The sequence below is a fragment of the Labeo rohita genome, chromosome 10 (assembly GCF_022985175.1).
Source record: "Labeo rohita strain BAU-BD-2019 chromosome 10, IGBB_LRoh.1.0, whole genome shotgun sequence".
Taxonomy (NCBI): Eukaryota; Metazoa; Chordata; class Actinopteri; order Cypriniformes; family Cyprinidae; genus Labeo; species Labeo rohita.
Genome location: NC_066878.1, coordinates 26,053,699 through 26,067,496, shown reverse-complemented (window position 1 = coordinate 26,067,496; position 13,798 = coordinate 26,053,699). Strand labels below are relative to the sequence as shown.

Sequence of the window (13,798 nt, the reverse complement as noted above, 5' to 3'; positions counted from 1 at the left end):
GGCGGTTGCTCACGCTGATGTTTAACGTGGTTTTCCGCTTGAGGTTTCTGAGTGACAAACAAGGAACGGCATTGTCACTTCTGTTTTCATCTGTCAGGATTTGATCAGATATTAGCTTATTGAAATATTAGGTTGGTGTTGTTTTTTGTTGAAACTCTCCTGAAATCATTTGATGGAAACAATTTTTTCATCCTGTGTTAATGACATTACCGTGTAAATGAGTTCTAAGGTTTTGGAGGCTTTAACGGGTCTCAACATGTTTAACTCGTTCAGCATTTTAACTCGGGTTATTTTAATACAGAAAAAATATATATTTAATTTAATTAGGGTGATTAATATATTATACTAATCAAGAGGTCGAAGAGCTGTATGTTGTTCAAAATAAAAAAAATATTTTATTTTATAATATTTTATTTTATTTTAGTAGTAAAAACAAAAAGTGCTGAGGGGGATAAATAAATTTATTTATTTATTTATTTATTATACTTTTTTTTTTTTTTTTTTTTTTTTTTACCTTTTAGTGTTTTAATTCTGTTATTTTAACACATCAAAAATTATAATTTAATTTGAATTTAATTATGCTGATTAATATATTGTACTAAACCACAATGAATTTTGTGATTCCAGAAGTATGTTCTTCAAAATAAAAATAAAAAAGTAAACATTTTTTCATTATTTTTTTTTTTCAAACATTTTAATTTACAATATACAATTATTATTCTTTTTTTTTTTTTTCATTTTGTTAGGTAAAAACAAAGTGTTGAGATGGAAAAATATATTAAAATTATGATTTAAAAAAGTCTTAAGATTTTTAACAGTTGAATTCATTTAGATTATATATATATTATATATTATATTTATATATATATATATATATATGTTGAGGTAGAAAAATATATTAAAGTTATAATTAAAAAATATTACTTTTTTCATTTTGTTAGGGAAAAACAAAGTGGTGAGGTGGAAAAATATATAAAAATTATGATTTTAAAAAATTGTAACATTTTTAGCAATTTAATTTGTTTAGATTATTTCAATGCATAAAAAATCCAAATTTTAGTTAATTTTATTCAGCTGCTTGTTTTCAAAGTCTTTTATTTACACAAACTGAGAGATGTATTAGATTAATATAGAGTGTGTGATACCAGAAGTTACAAGAACTTTGTTTTTGTTCTTTTTTTTTTTTTTAAATATATATTAAATTGTATTTTTTTGTAAACAAATAAAAAAAAAAGTGTTGAGAGGGAAATATACATTTTATTTATTTGTTTAGTTTACTTTTTTTCTTTACATTGTTAGCATTTTAATTCAATTAGGTTATTTTAATACATAAAAAAAATAATTTAATCATGCATGATTATTATATTATACTCATCAACCACAATTAATTTTATTATTTCCAGAAGTCAAAGAACTGCATGTTCTTAAAAGTAAATAAATAATAATAAAAAAAAGTAAACATGTTTTCGTTATATTTTTGTTTTAAAAATTTTTAAGTAACAATTTAATTATTTTTTTTTTTTCTTCTTCTTCATTTAGTCAAAACAAAGTCAGGTGGAAAAAATAAAAATTAAAATGATACTTTTTAAAGCTTTTTTTCTTTACATTTTTAGCAATTTAATACATTTAGATTTTTTCAATACATAAAATTTGTGTTAATTTAATTTTGCTGTTTGTTTTCAAAAGCTTTTTTTTTTACACAAACTCAAACTGAGATATATTAGATTAATATAATTAAGTTTGTGATACCAGAAATTACAAGAACTTTGTTCTTCAATAAAAACCAAAGTTTAAAAATACATAAATTATAATTGAATTCAGTTTAAGCTTCTTGTTTAAAAAGCTTCTATTAGCACAATTGTTATATCTTTAAGTTTGTTAAATATATATAAATTAAATGTCATTGATTTAATATGACTTTTTTAGCATTTTAATTCAGTTAATTTATTTATTTATTTTTTTTGCATAACAATACAGATTTTAATTTAATTTAATTTAATTTAATTTAATTTAATTTAATTTAATTTAGCCACAGTCCCCTGGTTAAGAACCACTGCTCTAATATTATTATTTTTTAATATTATTATGAAACCATCTTTCCTTTACAGTGGCATACAGTGATGAATCGTACGGCTGTAAGAGCAGAGATGGGTAATAACACGCTTTGTGATTTCATGTTGTATTTCGGGTTGTGGAGAAACATAAAGACACTTGACAGACGTCCTTCGTTTGGAGTGTAGTAACTTTAGTGAATTAATGAAGCTGATTTGGCGGTGGGTTAATCAGCAGAGCTGCGCTTCAGCGGCCGCGCGACCAGGTGGAGAAACTCTGATAAAGACGCCAATTATTCAGGAGTAAATTGGTTTGGCGGCGAGAACGGGACGGGGCGTTATCTGGCCGTTCCAGCGCCGTGATTTCCTCTGTAGTACGTCCCGTCACTTGCTCTCACACCGCTGATGTTTCTGAGCTGCGTTTTCTCCTCCGTCTCTCACTTGTAGGCCGTCGATCCGTTGTTTTGTCCCGTCCTCAGCTGGTGTTTTCACTCTCTTCTGGTTTTCCATCTATAAACTGGCTTCGGTTTCCATCACTCTTCATTTATTTTAACTGAGTGGGGCTAGTTGTCACGACTCCAGTCAAAACTACTCAAGTTGGGTTTATTTTTGCAAGTCACTTTCTGTGGAGACTCAAACTGTGACGTTTTGGCTACAAAAACAAAACCCCATTGAACATTTCCACTGTTAAAAAACAGGAAAAACAGTTCACAAATGATGTGTGTTCATTATTTACTCACTGTCATGTCATTTCAAACACATATGCTGATATATTTCCACAAAAAAACACATGATTTGAGAATCATTCATGTGTGGAGCACAAACTAACTTGTAAAAGACATTTTTTAACTTGGATAAATAAAGGAATGAATGAATGAATTTCTTTGAACACGAATTAAGCACAAAATTATTTAAACCAAACATAATATTTATTGTCTTAATTATTATAAATTGATAGATTGTTGCCCTGGTTTAATTTGTTTTATTTATTTATTTATTTATTTATTTATTTTTTTTATTTATTTATTTTTTTTTTTTATTTTAGATTTTATTGTTTTTCTGCTGTGCTCACCAGTGTATTACAAAAATTATATATTATATTTATTAAATTATAAATATTTCCTTCTATTATTTATTTATCTGTTTGTTTGTTTATTTGTTTATTTTCTGGTCTGCTCTCCACTATACAAAAACAAATATATATTTATTAAAACATAAATATATTTAATTTTTTTTTTCACCCTGCTCTCATTTGTATTAAAAGTATATACATATTTATTAAAATATAAATGTATTTCATTCTATTTATTTCTTTATTTTTTCTGGTCTGCTCTCCACTATATATATATATATATATATATATATATATATATATATATATATATATATATATATATATATATAAAAACTAAACAAACAAATATATATTTATTAAAACATAATACACATATATATGTATGTATATATAACTAACCAAAAACAAATATATATTTATTAAAACAAATATATTTTAATTTAATTAATTTTATTCCATTTATTTATTGTATTTATTATTTATTTTTATTCATTTATTTTTATTTCAATTTATCTATTCATTTTTGAGTAATTTTTTATTTTTATTTTATTTTATTTTATTTTTACTTTTGTATTTTAATTTATAATTTTATTTCAGCATTTTTATTTATTTATTTATTTATTTTATACTAATGTTTATATTTACTTTTATAATTATATTTAATATTTTTTAAATAATTATAAAAATAATAATTGAAAAAAAAAATTAATTCATTTTACTTGATAATTCCACTTATTTTCTTTACTTCTTTCTTACTTTCTTTGTTTTATTTCAGTTTATTTCATTTTATTCAATTATTTAATTTATTTCATATATATATATATATATATATATATATATATATATATATATATATATATATATATATATATATTATATTATAGTTTATTTCATTTATTTATTTATATTTCATTTTTCATGTAAATATAATTTTTAATTTAATTTAATTATATTTTATTTTGCTCAGCTTTTCCCTCTCCTGCTAATAAAAGTGTCATAACCCTACAGAATACCACAAACACTTGATATATATTAGTGTTAGAGCTCATGTAGGCCGCCGGCTCTTCCTGTTCACCCTCCATTAGATCGTCAGACCTCCGAAAAATCATTGAGATCTCATCACACTGTCTTACATAACGAGCTGTTGAGGCCGAAGTCTCGGGTGGTCCAGTATCTGAACAGACAGGAGGGTACGAGAGGGTCTCTCTTCAAAAGAAGTGATGAAAGTTACCCGCTGGTTTGTCTGCACGGCACTTAAAAAAGGTTTTTGGCTTCTACATCCGTTCTCAATTCTTGTGTTGATGTTAAATGTGAGAAACGGGGTGAGGGATGAATAGCATGTGCCCGCTCCGAGCGACGTTTCCAAGAATGAAGCGGTTTTCGGACTGGAGTGTGATGTTGTTTTTGGCTGGTTTTGCAGATGGAAAGCGTATGGGCCGCAGACGGCGACTATGAAAGCTCTCTGTGTGTCTTCTGAGAGTATTAATGCAGCGCAGGTCTCGCCTCCTGCTCATCCAGACGTGTTGAAAGGTCCTCCTCTGTCTCTCTAATATGTGGTCTGGTGTGTTTTGTTTCAGGTCCACACCAAGTTTCACTGCCGTCAGGCCCACGCCGCCGGATCCGACACGTCCTGCCTCACGTTCTCCTACGACGGAGTAACTCTAGCATCTCGAGGAGGTTAGACCAGCCCTCGTTTCTCCATCTGTCTGTATTAGGACTCGGTCATGTATATTTGACAGTTTTTTATTTATTTTTATTTATTCATTTATTTGTTTATTCTTTGTTCAATAGTTTACTTATTTTTAATTTATTTTAATGTTGTATTTCTTTTTTTATTTAATTTTATTTACTTAAATTTTATTTACAATTATAATTAAATGTAATAATTCATTAATTCATTCATAATTATAATATTTATTTTATTTTGATCTGATAATTCCATTTATATATTTTTATTTATTTTCATTTGTTTTATTTTAACTGATTTCATTTTTTATTCATTTATTTAAATGTATTTTTTATTTTGTGTATTAATTTTTACTCAGTTTTTCATTTTTTATTTCAAATTATTTAATTTATTTATTCATTTTTAAATGACTTATTTTTACATTTTATTCTCTGATTATTATCAATGCTGGAAGCGTTTTTTGATGCTCAATATTTTTTTGGAAACTAGTACATTTTCCAGGATTCTTTGATGACTAGAAAGTTAAAAAGAACATTTAAATAGAAATCTCATTTAAAATAGAAATCTTATAGAAATTTTTTAAATATTTATTCTTATTCTTATTCTATTTATATTTAATATTTTATTTATTTATTTTAATTTCTAATTTTATTTAATCTTTTTTATTTAAGTTTTAAAATTTATTTAATTTTTCTATCAATTTATTTAATGTTATGTACTATTCTAATTATATTTAATAATTAATTAATTAATTAATTAATTTGAATATTTCTTTCATTTTCATGTGATAATTCCATTTATTTATTTTGATTTATTATGTTTTATTTCAGTTGATATCATTTTCTAAATTTAATTTATTATTTTATTTCATGTATTTATTTTTATTTATTTTTTATTTATTTTAGTTTTATTTCAAATCATTCAATTTATTTATTCATTTTTAAATGATTTATTTTTCATTTATTCTCTTATTATCAATGGTGGAAACATTTTTTGATGCTCAATTTTTTTTGGAAACTTTTTTTAGGATTCTTTAATAAATAAAAAGTTAAAAAGAACCACATTAATTTAACATAGAAATCTTATAGAAATAAAAAAATGTTTATTCAATTTATTTTTTCACTTTTAAATAATTTAAATGTTTTTAATTTATTTTAATTTTATATATTTATATATTTTATTTATTATTTTTGATGCTCAATATTCTTTGGAAAGAACAGAATTCATTTAAAATAGCAATCTTGTAGAAATTATAAAATAAAAAAGTAATTAAAAAAATGAAATGAAATAAAATATATCCTTCCAGAAAGTTTAATGTATATAATATATGTATTTCTTCTTCAACCTAAATCTTATTTTTGTTTAGTTACCAACAATTTATTTCATTGTTTTTATTTTATTATTAATTAAATTTCTGTATTTTTTTCTGATTTTATTTTCAGTTTTTTTTTATTGTCTAATTTAATTTAATTTACTTCATTTATTTTGTTTATGATTATTTAATGTTTTTGTTTATTTATATTTATTTATTTATTTATTTATTTATTTATTTATAAAATGTAATAAACATGTCTTTAAAACATAAGAACTGCTGATATGGTGAGAAAAACTCTTAGTTTGATATAAGATTATTCATACCATGATATCTGATTTTATTCATACCGCCTACCGCTATTCTGCATTGACCTTGACAGCTGGATATGTGGGCTTTAAATGCTAAAATATATTGAATATGTGAGAATATGCTCGATGCGAGCACAAAGCGGACTTGTGTCCAGATAATGGAGGTCTTGTGTTTAGCGTGATCGCTGGTTGCGGCGTGGAAGTGACCCGTGTGTGACTCTGGGGCAGGGAATCACACTTTGAGGAGCGTTAGTCAGCAGCACGCGTCTGGAGATCCCCGAGCGTCAGACTCACGCCGCGTCATGCCTCATCTTCTCTGACTCACGCAGACGGACAATGACGCCGATTCAGCCGCTCGCTCGCCATCGGCGCTTTGATGCGACCCCTCCGGCAGCGTCTGAGCTTCTTCTGTCTCTGTGTTTTCAGGAGACGACACTCTGAAGACGTGGGACATGCGCAACTTCAGGAAACCTCTCGCTGCTGTTTCTGGCTTGACCTCCTTCTTTCCCATGTAAATGAAAAGTTTCATGCACGTTTCCACTATGAACACTTCTTAAGAAAATGAGTTCATCTATTATTTTATTTCATTTATTTAATGTGTTTGTATTTATTTTTCATTTATTTTATTTTAATTTCAAATTACTACATTTAAATAAATTATTACATAAATAAATGATTTATTTTTAATATTTATAATATTTATTCTTTGAACGGAAAGGTAAAAAGAACCACATTCATTTAAATTAAATAGATTGGTAAATGATATAGAAATGAAATAAATGAAAAAAAAAATCAATTAAATGTATTAATAAAATTAAAAATTAAAAAAATTAAAAATAAATCTATAGAATAATATTATATAATTTCATTTTTATGAATATGCAAAGAATTTTAATGAGCTCATATTATTTGAGAGACTGCATGAAATATTAGTACATTTATAAAATCATTTTCCATACCCTGTGTGACGTTCAAAATAAAAAAAAACAACTGCATTTTCATTTGCTTTTTAAAAAGCATGCAGCATATTAACTATAAAAGAAATAATTAATAATAATGAACAATAATTACAAATTAATCATGGAGTAGTAGTAGTAGTAAAAATAAATAACATTAGTATTTAAATATTCATTTTAATGTTAATATGCAACCAGCTTTAATGAGCTCATGTTATTAGAGAGACTGTGTGGAATATTAGTACATTTATAAAATCATTTTTCATACCCTATGTGATGTGCAAAATTAGCAAAAACATTTTTTATTAATTTTTTAATTAATATGCATTTAGCATATTAACTATAAAAGAAATAATGTATTAATAATAATACACAATAAATACAAACTAATCATGTAGCAGTAGTAATAATAGTACTAATATTAAATGAAGTAATTAAATAACCAATTTATAATGAATATGCTAGCTTTAATAAGCTCATATTATTTGAGAGACTGCATGGAATATTACACCTTTTGTGACATGCAAAACTGCATTTGTTTATTAATATGCATGCAACATTTTAATTATAAAAGAAACAATTTATTATTAATAAACAAATACAAATCAATCATGTAGTAATAGTAGTAATAATAACAAATAACGTTAGTAATTAATTATTGATTTTAGAATGAATATGCAAGCAACTTTTATAAGCTTTTATTATTTAAAAGACTGCATGTAATATTAGTACATTAATAAAAATATTTTTTACACTTTCAGGATCATTTAAAATGAATATATTGAAAAGCTCCTGTGGTCTAAACTATACAATTCCACTCTTTTTTTTTTTTTTTTTTAATAAATATTGATTGAAATATTGTAAAAGTTATATAAAATATAAACTTTAATAAAAAATACAATATTTTATATAAAGTATAAAATGTACAAAAGATGCATATCAAATTCTTGATTTTAAAACATATGATTAATGGGCCTGAAGTAGTCATGGAAATTTCTTTGGTTAATATATATTTTCCTTGTTATGGTTAGCTTTGAAGTATTTCCTCAGATAGAGAACACTTTTTTTTAAACTTTTAGTTATTTTATTACTGCAACTTATCAAGCTTTTCATTTAGACAACATTTCAGATTTTAGTTTCAGTTATTTTGCTTGTTTTTTATTTAATTTTTTTTTTTATTTCAACATTATTTTTTAGTAGCTTTAGTTCTAGTTAATTATAGCAGCACTGATGGGAACTGTAAGCGTTATGTTGGAAGTCTGTTTACTATTACTCATGAAAGCACAGCCGATTATGAAGTGTACTGTAAGGCTTGTCTTCTGTAACTGTGCTGATGAATGTTTTGTGAACAGGACCGACTGCTGCTTCAGTCCGGATGACAAATTGCTGCTGACGGGAACCTCGGTCAAGAAAGACGAAGGCAACGGGAAGCTGCTGTTCTTTGAGCGTGAATCTCTTCAGAAGGTCTATGAGATTGAAGTAGCTGATACGGTAGGTTTAATGCAAACTTCTGTTTTATGTGGAGAATTTTCAGTAACATTTGGAATGCAGCCTGATGTTCAAAAACAAAAACATCTAGTGCTGCTCAGATGTTGGTTTGCCTCCTATTCAGAATAGGACAGGAACTTCCTCCAAACGGCCTTTGTAGTATGTGGTGTTCCCCAGGGTTCGGTTCTAGGACCACTGTTGTTTTCCCTAAATGTCCTTCCTTTAAATTATATCTTTCGCAAGTACAGTATAGGGTTAAACTGATAAGCACGATTATTTTGATAAAAATTCTAATCACAATTATTCAATAGGGTAAATGCAATAACATTTCATGTGTCCTTTAACCAGCCTTCACTGACTACACATACACTGACTTCATTTATCCAACTATGATAATACAAAACTCATGGTTTTTGGTTAGTGTTTTATAATCTGTATTCTCTACATTTTCTAAGTTGCAATTTGTTTTCAAATAAGACAAGCCACTCAGATTGAACAGTAAATTTGCTCAAAGATCATTAATACACACTGATAATAACATTGCCAACTGATTAATATTATGAAAACTGGTAAAAACTTTAGAAACGTATAATATAGCTTAAAATAATTCCAAGTTGTGTACATTTTTCCCCATTGTATTGCCACAGGGAGTAAAAGCGCATTTATTCCTCAAACACAATAGATCTATTATGGAAACCCGGAGAAAGTTTGATCATGGCAGATTTGGTTACACAAGCAGCACAAATTGCTTGTGAAAAAACACACTTTCGCTGTATGACACTTTCATGTAAGCAGATTGCTAAACTCCAGCACATGTATGTTTTCATATCATCAGCCCTTGTTCCGCCATCAGCCAGCGCGTGCACAGGGTTGCCAGATTGCACAGATTAAGTTAAACACGGGGCGGAAAGTGTATACTTAAAGGAGAAAAGCTCTGTTTTGGGGACTTCATCTCTTTACACCTGGCAACCACAATCATGAACGCTAACGAAGGCTTGTTGGCAATGCAAGATAACGCAAATGCCAAATTAAAAACATGTTTTCAGGATAAATAATGAGCCGGCCAATATTGTGACGATTGCTTTTAATTAATAGAGAAAGGTGGATTTCGCTGTCGAGATTAAAATACGATTAATCGTGCAGCCCTAGTACAGTATCTCATACCACTATTTCGCTGACAATTTTCAGTTTTATTTTTCAGTTACATTTGGAACGCAGCTTGATGTTTAAAAACTAAAACCTGTAGTGCTGCTCAGATTGAAGTGATATCATTTTTATTAAAGTGTCTTTGTAGGTTTCTTGCCATGGTTTGCCTCCTGGCTAAAGAACAGGGCATTTTGCCGTGAATGTAGGAAATTTTTCCTCCAAACGGCCTTTGTAGTATGTGGTGTTCCCCAGGGTTCGGTTCTGGGACCACTGTTGTTTTTCCTGTATATGCTTTCTTTGAGTTACAGCGGGGAAACTGCTGTTGGTTTAACACAAACTTCTGTGTTGGTGAGGAGGATTGTGCAGTATAGATCAGTGCTTTGCCTTCATTAATATTGCTATATAGTATACAGTAGTTAACATTTGAAGTGGATCAAAAAAGTTCATCGAAGTTGTCCTAAGACAAGAATGGGTATTGTTTTGGTTTTAAGACAACTTTGATTAAAGTTTTTGATCCACTTCAATTGTTGATTACTGTACGTATGATACGGCTATCTAGTATATATAATTATTAGTATATATAAGTATATGTATTATCCAGTATCCAGAACATAAAATGATTTTCTCTATTCATGGGAACTCTGTCCAGTCTTAAATTACTTATTAAGTTCTGTTCTGTCAGATTAGCAGTGCAAATGCAGACAAGAAGTGAAACTTTCCGCCTGTTTGTCCCTTTGGAAGCGAAGGGAACGTTGTCTTCCTCCATCCATTTGCTGGAGTGACAAACGAGTGACCTTGACAAGCATCCCCGCACTCTTTAAGAGCTTGATTCATCTGAAGCGAGTAGAGTGTCTCTGGGAGCTCTTCCTGAGGTCAGCGTACAGGACGACGGGCACATCTGAGTGACGGCTTAAAGCTCCCGTGGCCGTCTGTGATCAAATGTGCTGCTGAGTCGGTTTCTCTCAGTCCCAGCGCTCCAGCTCTAGTCATAACAGCGTAAAGGCTAATGCTCTCCATCCGAGGTTGCTTCTTGTCTTAAAGATGACAGGATGGCATAAAGCAGATGTTGACATCTAGCACACTAAATACATCCAAGGAGTTGCAGCACTGGGATGAATCAGAAGTACATAATATTCTTTGTTTGATGCATCACAGACATTTTCCATTTTCTTCTGTCATATTAGCAACGGTGGACAGCTCTTGTTCGTTGAAAATACCTTTGGCCCGTCCAGAGGGCTTAAGTTATTTATAGCCGACCTGACGAGCGAGCTATTTACAGTGTTTATTCAGCGCAAGACGGCTGAAGAATTTAAGTGCTGTCTTTATGAAGTGCTGCACCAGGCCGTCCTGTGACAGGAAGAGCTACCAATCATGCGAGTGTAAACACGGGCCATAACCCCGTGGCGGGGTCGTGCTCTATGCCGGATTGTGGACACATCTCCAGGCTGGAAAGAGTAAATACTCCAGGGGTGGTTCTCAGCTTTGCTGACTTTTTCACAAGGTGTAAAAATCAGGTGAGACATGTGCGTCCTCCAGGACGCCTGCTGCTCCTTCTACACTGGACATTTGGAATGCGGCTTGATGTCCGAAAGCTAAAACAGATCCAGTGCTGCTTGAATTGAAGTGATATAGTGTTTATTTAACTGTCTTTGTAGGTATCTCGGAGTGGTTTGCCTCCTCTTTAAAGGCTAGAAAATTTGCTGTGCATACAGAAAATTTCTCAGCCCCTGTGATATGTGGTGTTCCCCAGGGTTCGATTATAGGACCTCTATTGTTTTCCCTATATATGCTTGCTTTAAGGTTACATCTTTCGGAAGTACAGTATCTCATACCACTATTAGGCTGATGCTTTTAAGTTCTATTTCTCAGTGACATTAGAATGCAACTTGAGTTCTGAAAACTAAAACAGATCCAGTGCTGTTTGAATTGAAGTGATATAGTGTTCATTTAACTGTCTTTGTAGGTATCTCGGAGTGGTTTGCCTCCTCTTTAAAGGCTAGAATATTTGCTGTGCACACAGGAAATTTCTCAGCCCATGTAGTATGTGGTGTTCCCCAAGAGTCAGTTCTGGGACCACTACCACTGTTGTTTTCGCTATATTTGTTCGCTTTGAGAGATATTTTTCGGAAGTACAATATCTTTTACCACTGTTACGCTGATGTTTTTCAGTTCTCTTTTCCAGTCACATTAGAAATGCGGCTTGATGTTCAAAAACTAAAACATCTAGTGCTGCTCAGATTGAAGTGATATAATGTTTTTAAGTGTCTTTGCAGGCAAACCACTTTGTAGAGGACATGTACTTTAAATATAAGACATTGTTCCTCCAAACAGCCTCTGTAGTATGTGGTGTTCCCCAGGGTTTGGTTCTGGGACCACTGTTGTTTTCCCTATACATGTTTACTTTGAGTTTACTTTGACAACTTTTGGAAGACCACTATCCTATACCATTGTTATGCTGATGATTTTCAGTTTTATTTTATGTTAGTTATGTTAGAATGTGACTTGATGTCTGAAAACTAAAACAGATCCAGTCCTGCTCAGATTGAAGTGGTATAATGTTTATTAAAGTGTCTTTGTAGGTTTCTTTCTGTGGTTTGCCTTCTATTAATTAGAAAAAGGCATTTCCTGCGAATATAGGATTTTTTTTTTCCAGGTCAAATTCTGTAGTATGTGGTGTTCACCAGGGGTCGATACTAAGACCCTGTTGTTTTCCCTATATATGGTTTCTTCGTATTATAACTTTTGGAAGAACAGAATCTCATACCACTGCTACGCTGACGATTTTCAGTTCTTTTTTCCAGTGACATGCGGCCTGATGTCCGAAAACTAAAACACATTTAGTGCTGCTACGAATAAAGTGAAATAATATTTATTCAAGTGTCTTTGTAGGTTTCTCAGTGTGATTTGCCTTCTATCTAAAGAATGGGGAATTTTGCTGTGAATATAAGAAATTTTTCCTCCAAACGATCTTTGTAGTATGTGGTTTGATTCTGGCACCTCTGTTGTTTTCCCTGTATATGCTTGCGTATCTTTCGGAAGTACAATATCTTTCACCACTGTTAAGCTGACTGTTTTCAGTTCTATTTTCTATTGACATTGGAATGCAGCTTGATCTCCAAAAACTGAAATGGATCAAGTGCTGCTCGAATTTAGGTGATGTCATGTTTAAGTGTCTTTGTAGGTTTCTCTGAATGATTTGCCTTACATCTGTAGGATGGGACATTTGATGTGAATATAGGACATTTTTCCTGTAAGTCAGCCTCTGTAGTATGTGGTGTTCCCCAGGGTTCGATTCTGGGACAGCTGTTGTTTTCCCTATATATGGTTTCTTCAAGTTATAACTTTTGGAAAAACAGAATCTCATACCGACGATTGACGATTTTCAGTTCTTCTTTCCAGTGACATACAGCTTGATGTCCGAAAATTTAAACACATTCAGTGCTGCTACGATTGAAGTGATATAATATTAGTTTAAGTGTCTTTGTAGGTTTCTTGTTGTGATTTGCCTCCCATCTTAAGGATAGGACATTTCCTGTTAATGTAGGAAATTTTTCCTCCTGATTGGCCTTTGTAGTATGTGGTGTTCCCCAGGGTTCGATTCTGGGACCACTGTTGTTTTCCCTATATACTGTATGTTCGCTTTGAGTTATTTCTTTCAGAAGTAAAGTATCTGTTACCACTGTTACGCTGACGATTTTTAGTTTTATTTTCCAGTGACATTAGAATACGGCTTGATGTCCGGAAACTAAAACACATCCAGTGCTGCTCAGAC

The 13,798-nt window shown here is 30.2% G+C and overlaps 1 protein-coding gene across 1 annotated transcript in view; it reads left to right on the top strand.

Annotated features, from left to right (window-relative positions):
- LOC127171694 (WD repeat-containing protein 70) overlaps positions 1-13,798 on the top strand; it is an 87,062-nt gene that overhangs the window by 51,966 nt on the left and 21,298 nt on the right. Inside the window, exons 11-13 of the mRNA XM_051120492.1 lie at positions 4,704-4,803; positions 6,863-6,947; positions 8,745-8,883. Coding sequence (XP_050976449.1) covers positions 4,704-4,803; positions 6,863-6,947; positions 8,745-8,883 — 324 coding nt within the window. The remainder of the gene's footprint in view (positions 1-4,703; positions 4,804-6,862; positions 6,948-8,744; positions 8,884-13,798) is intronic.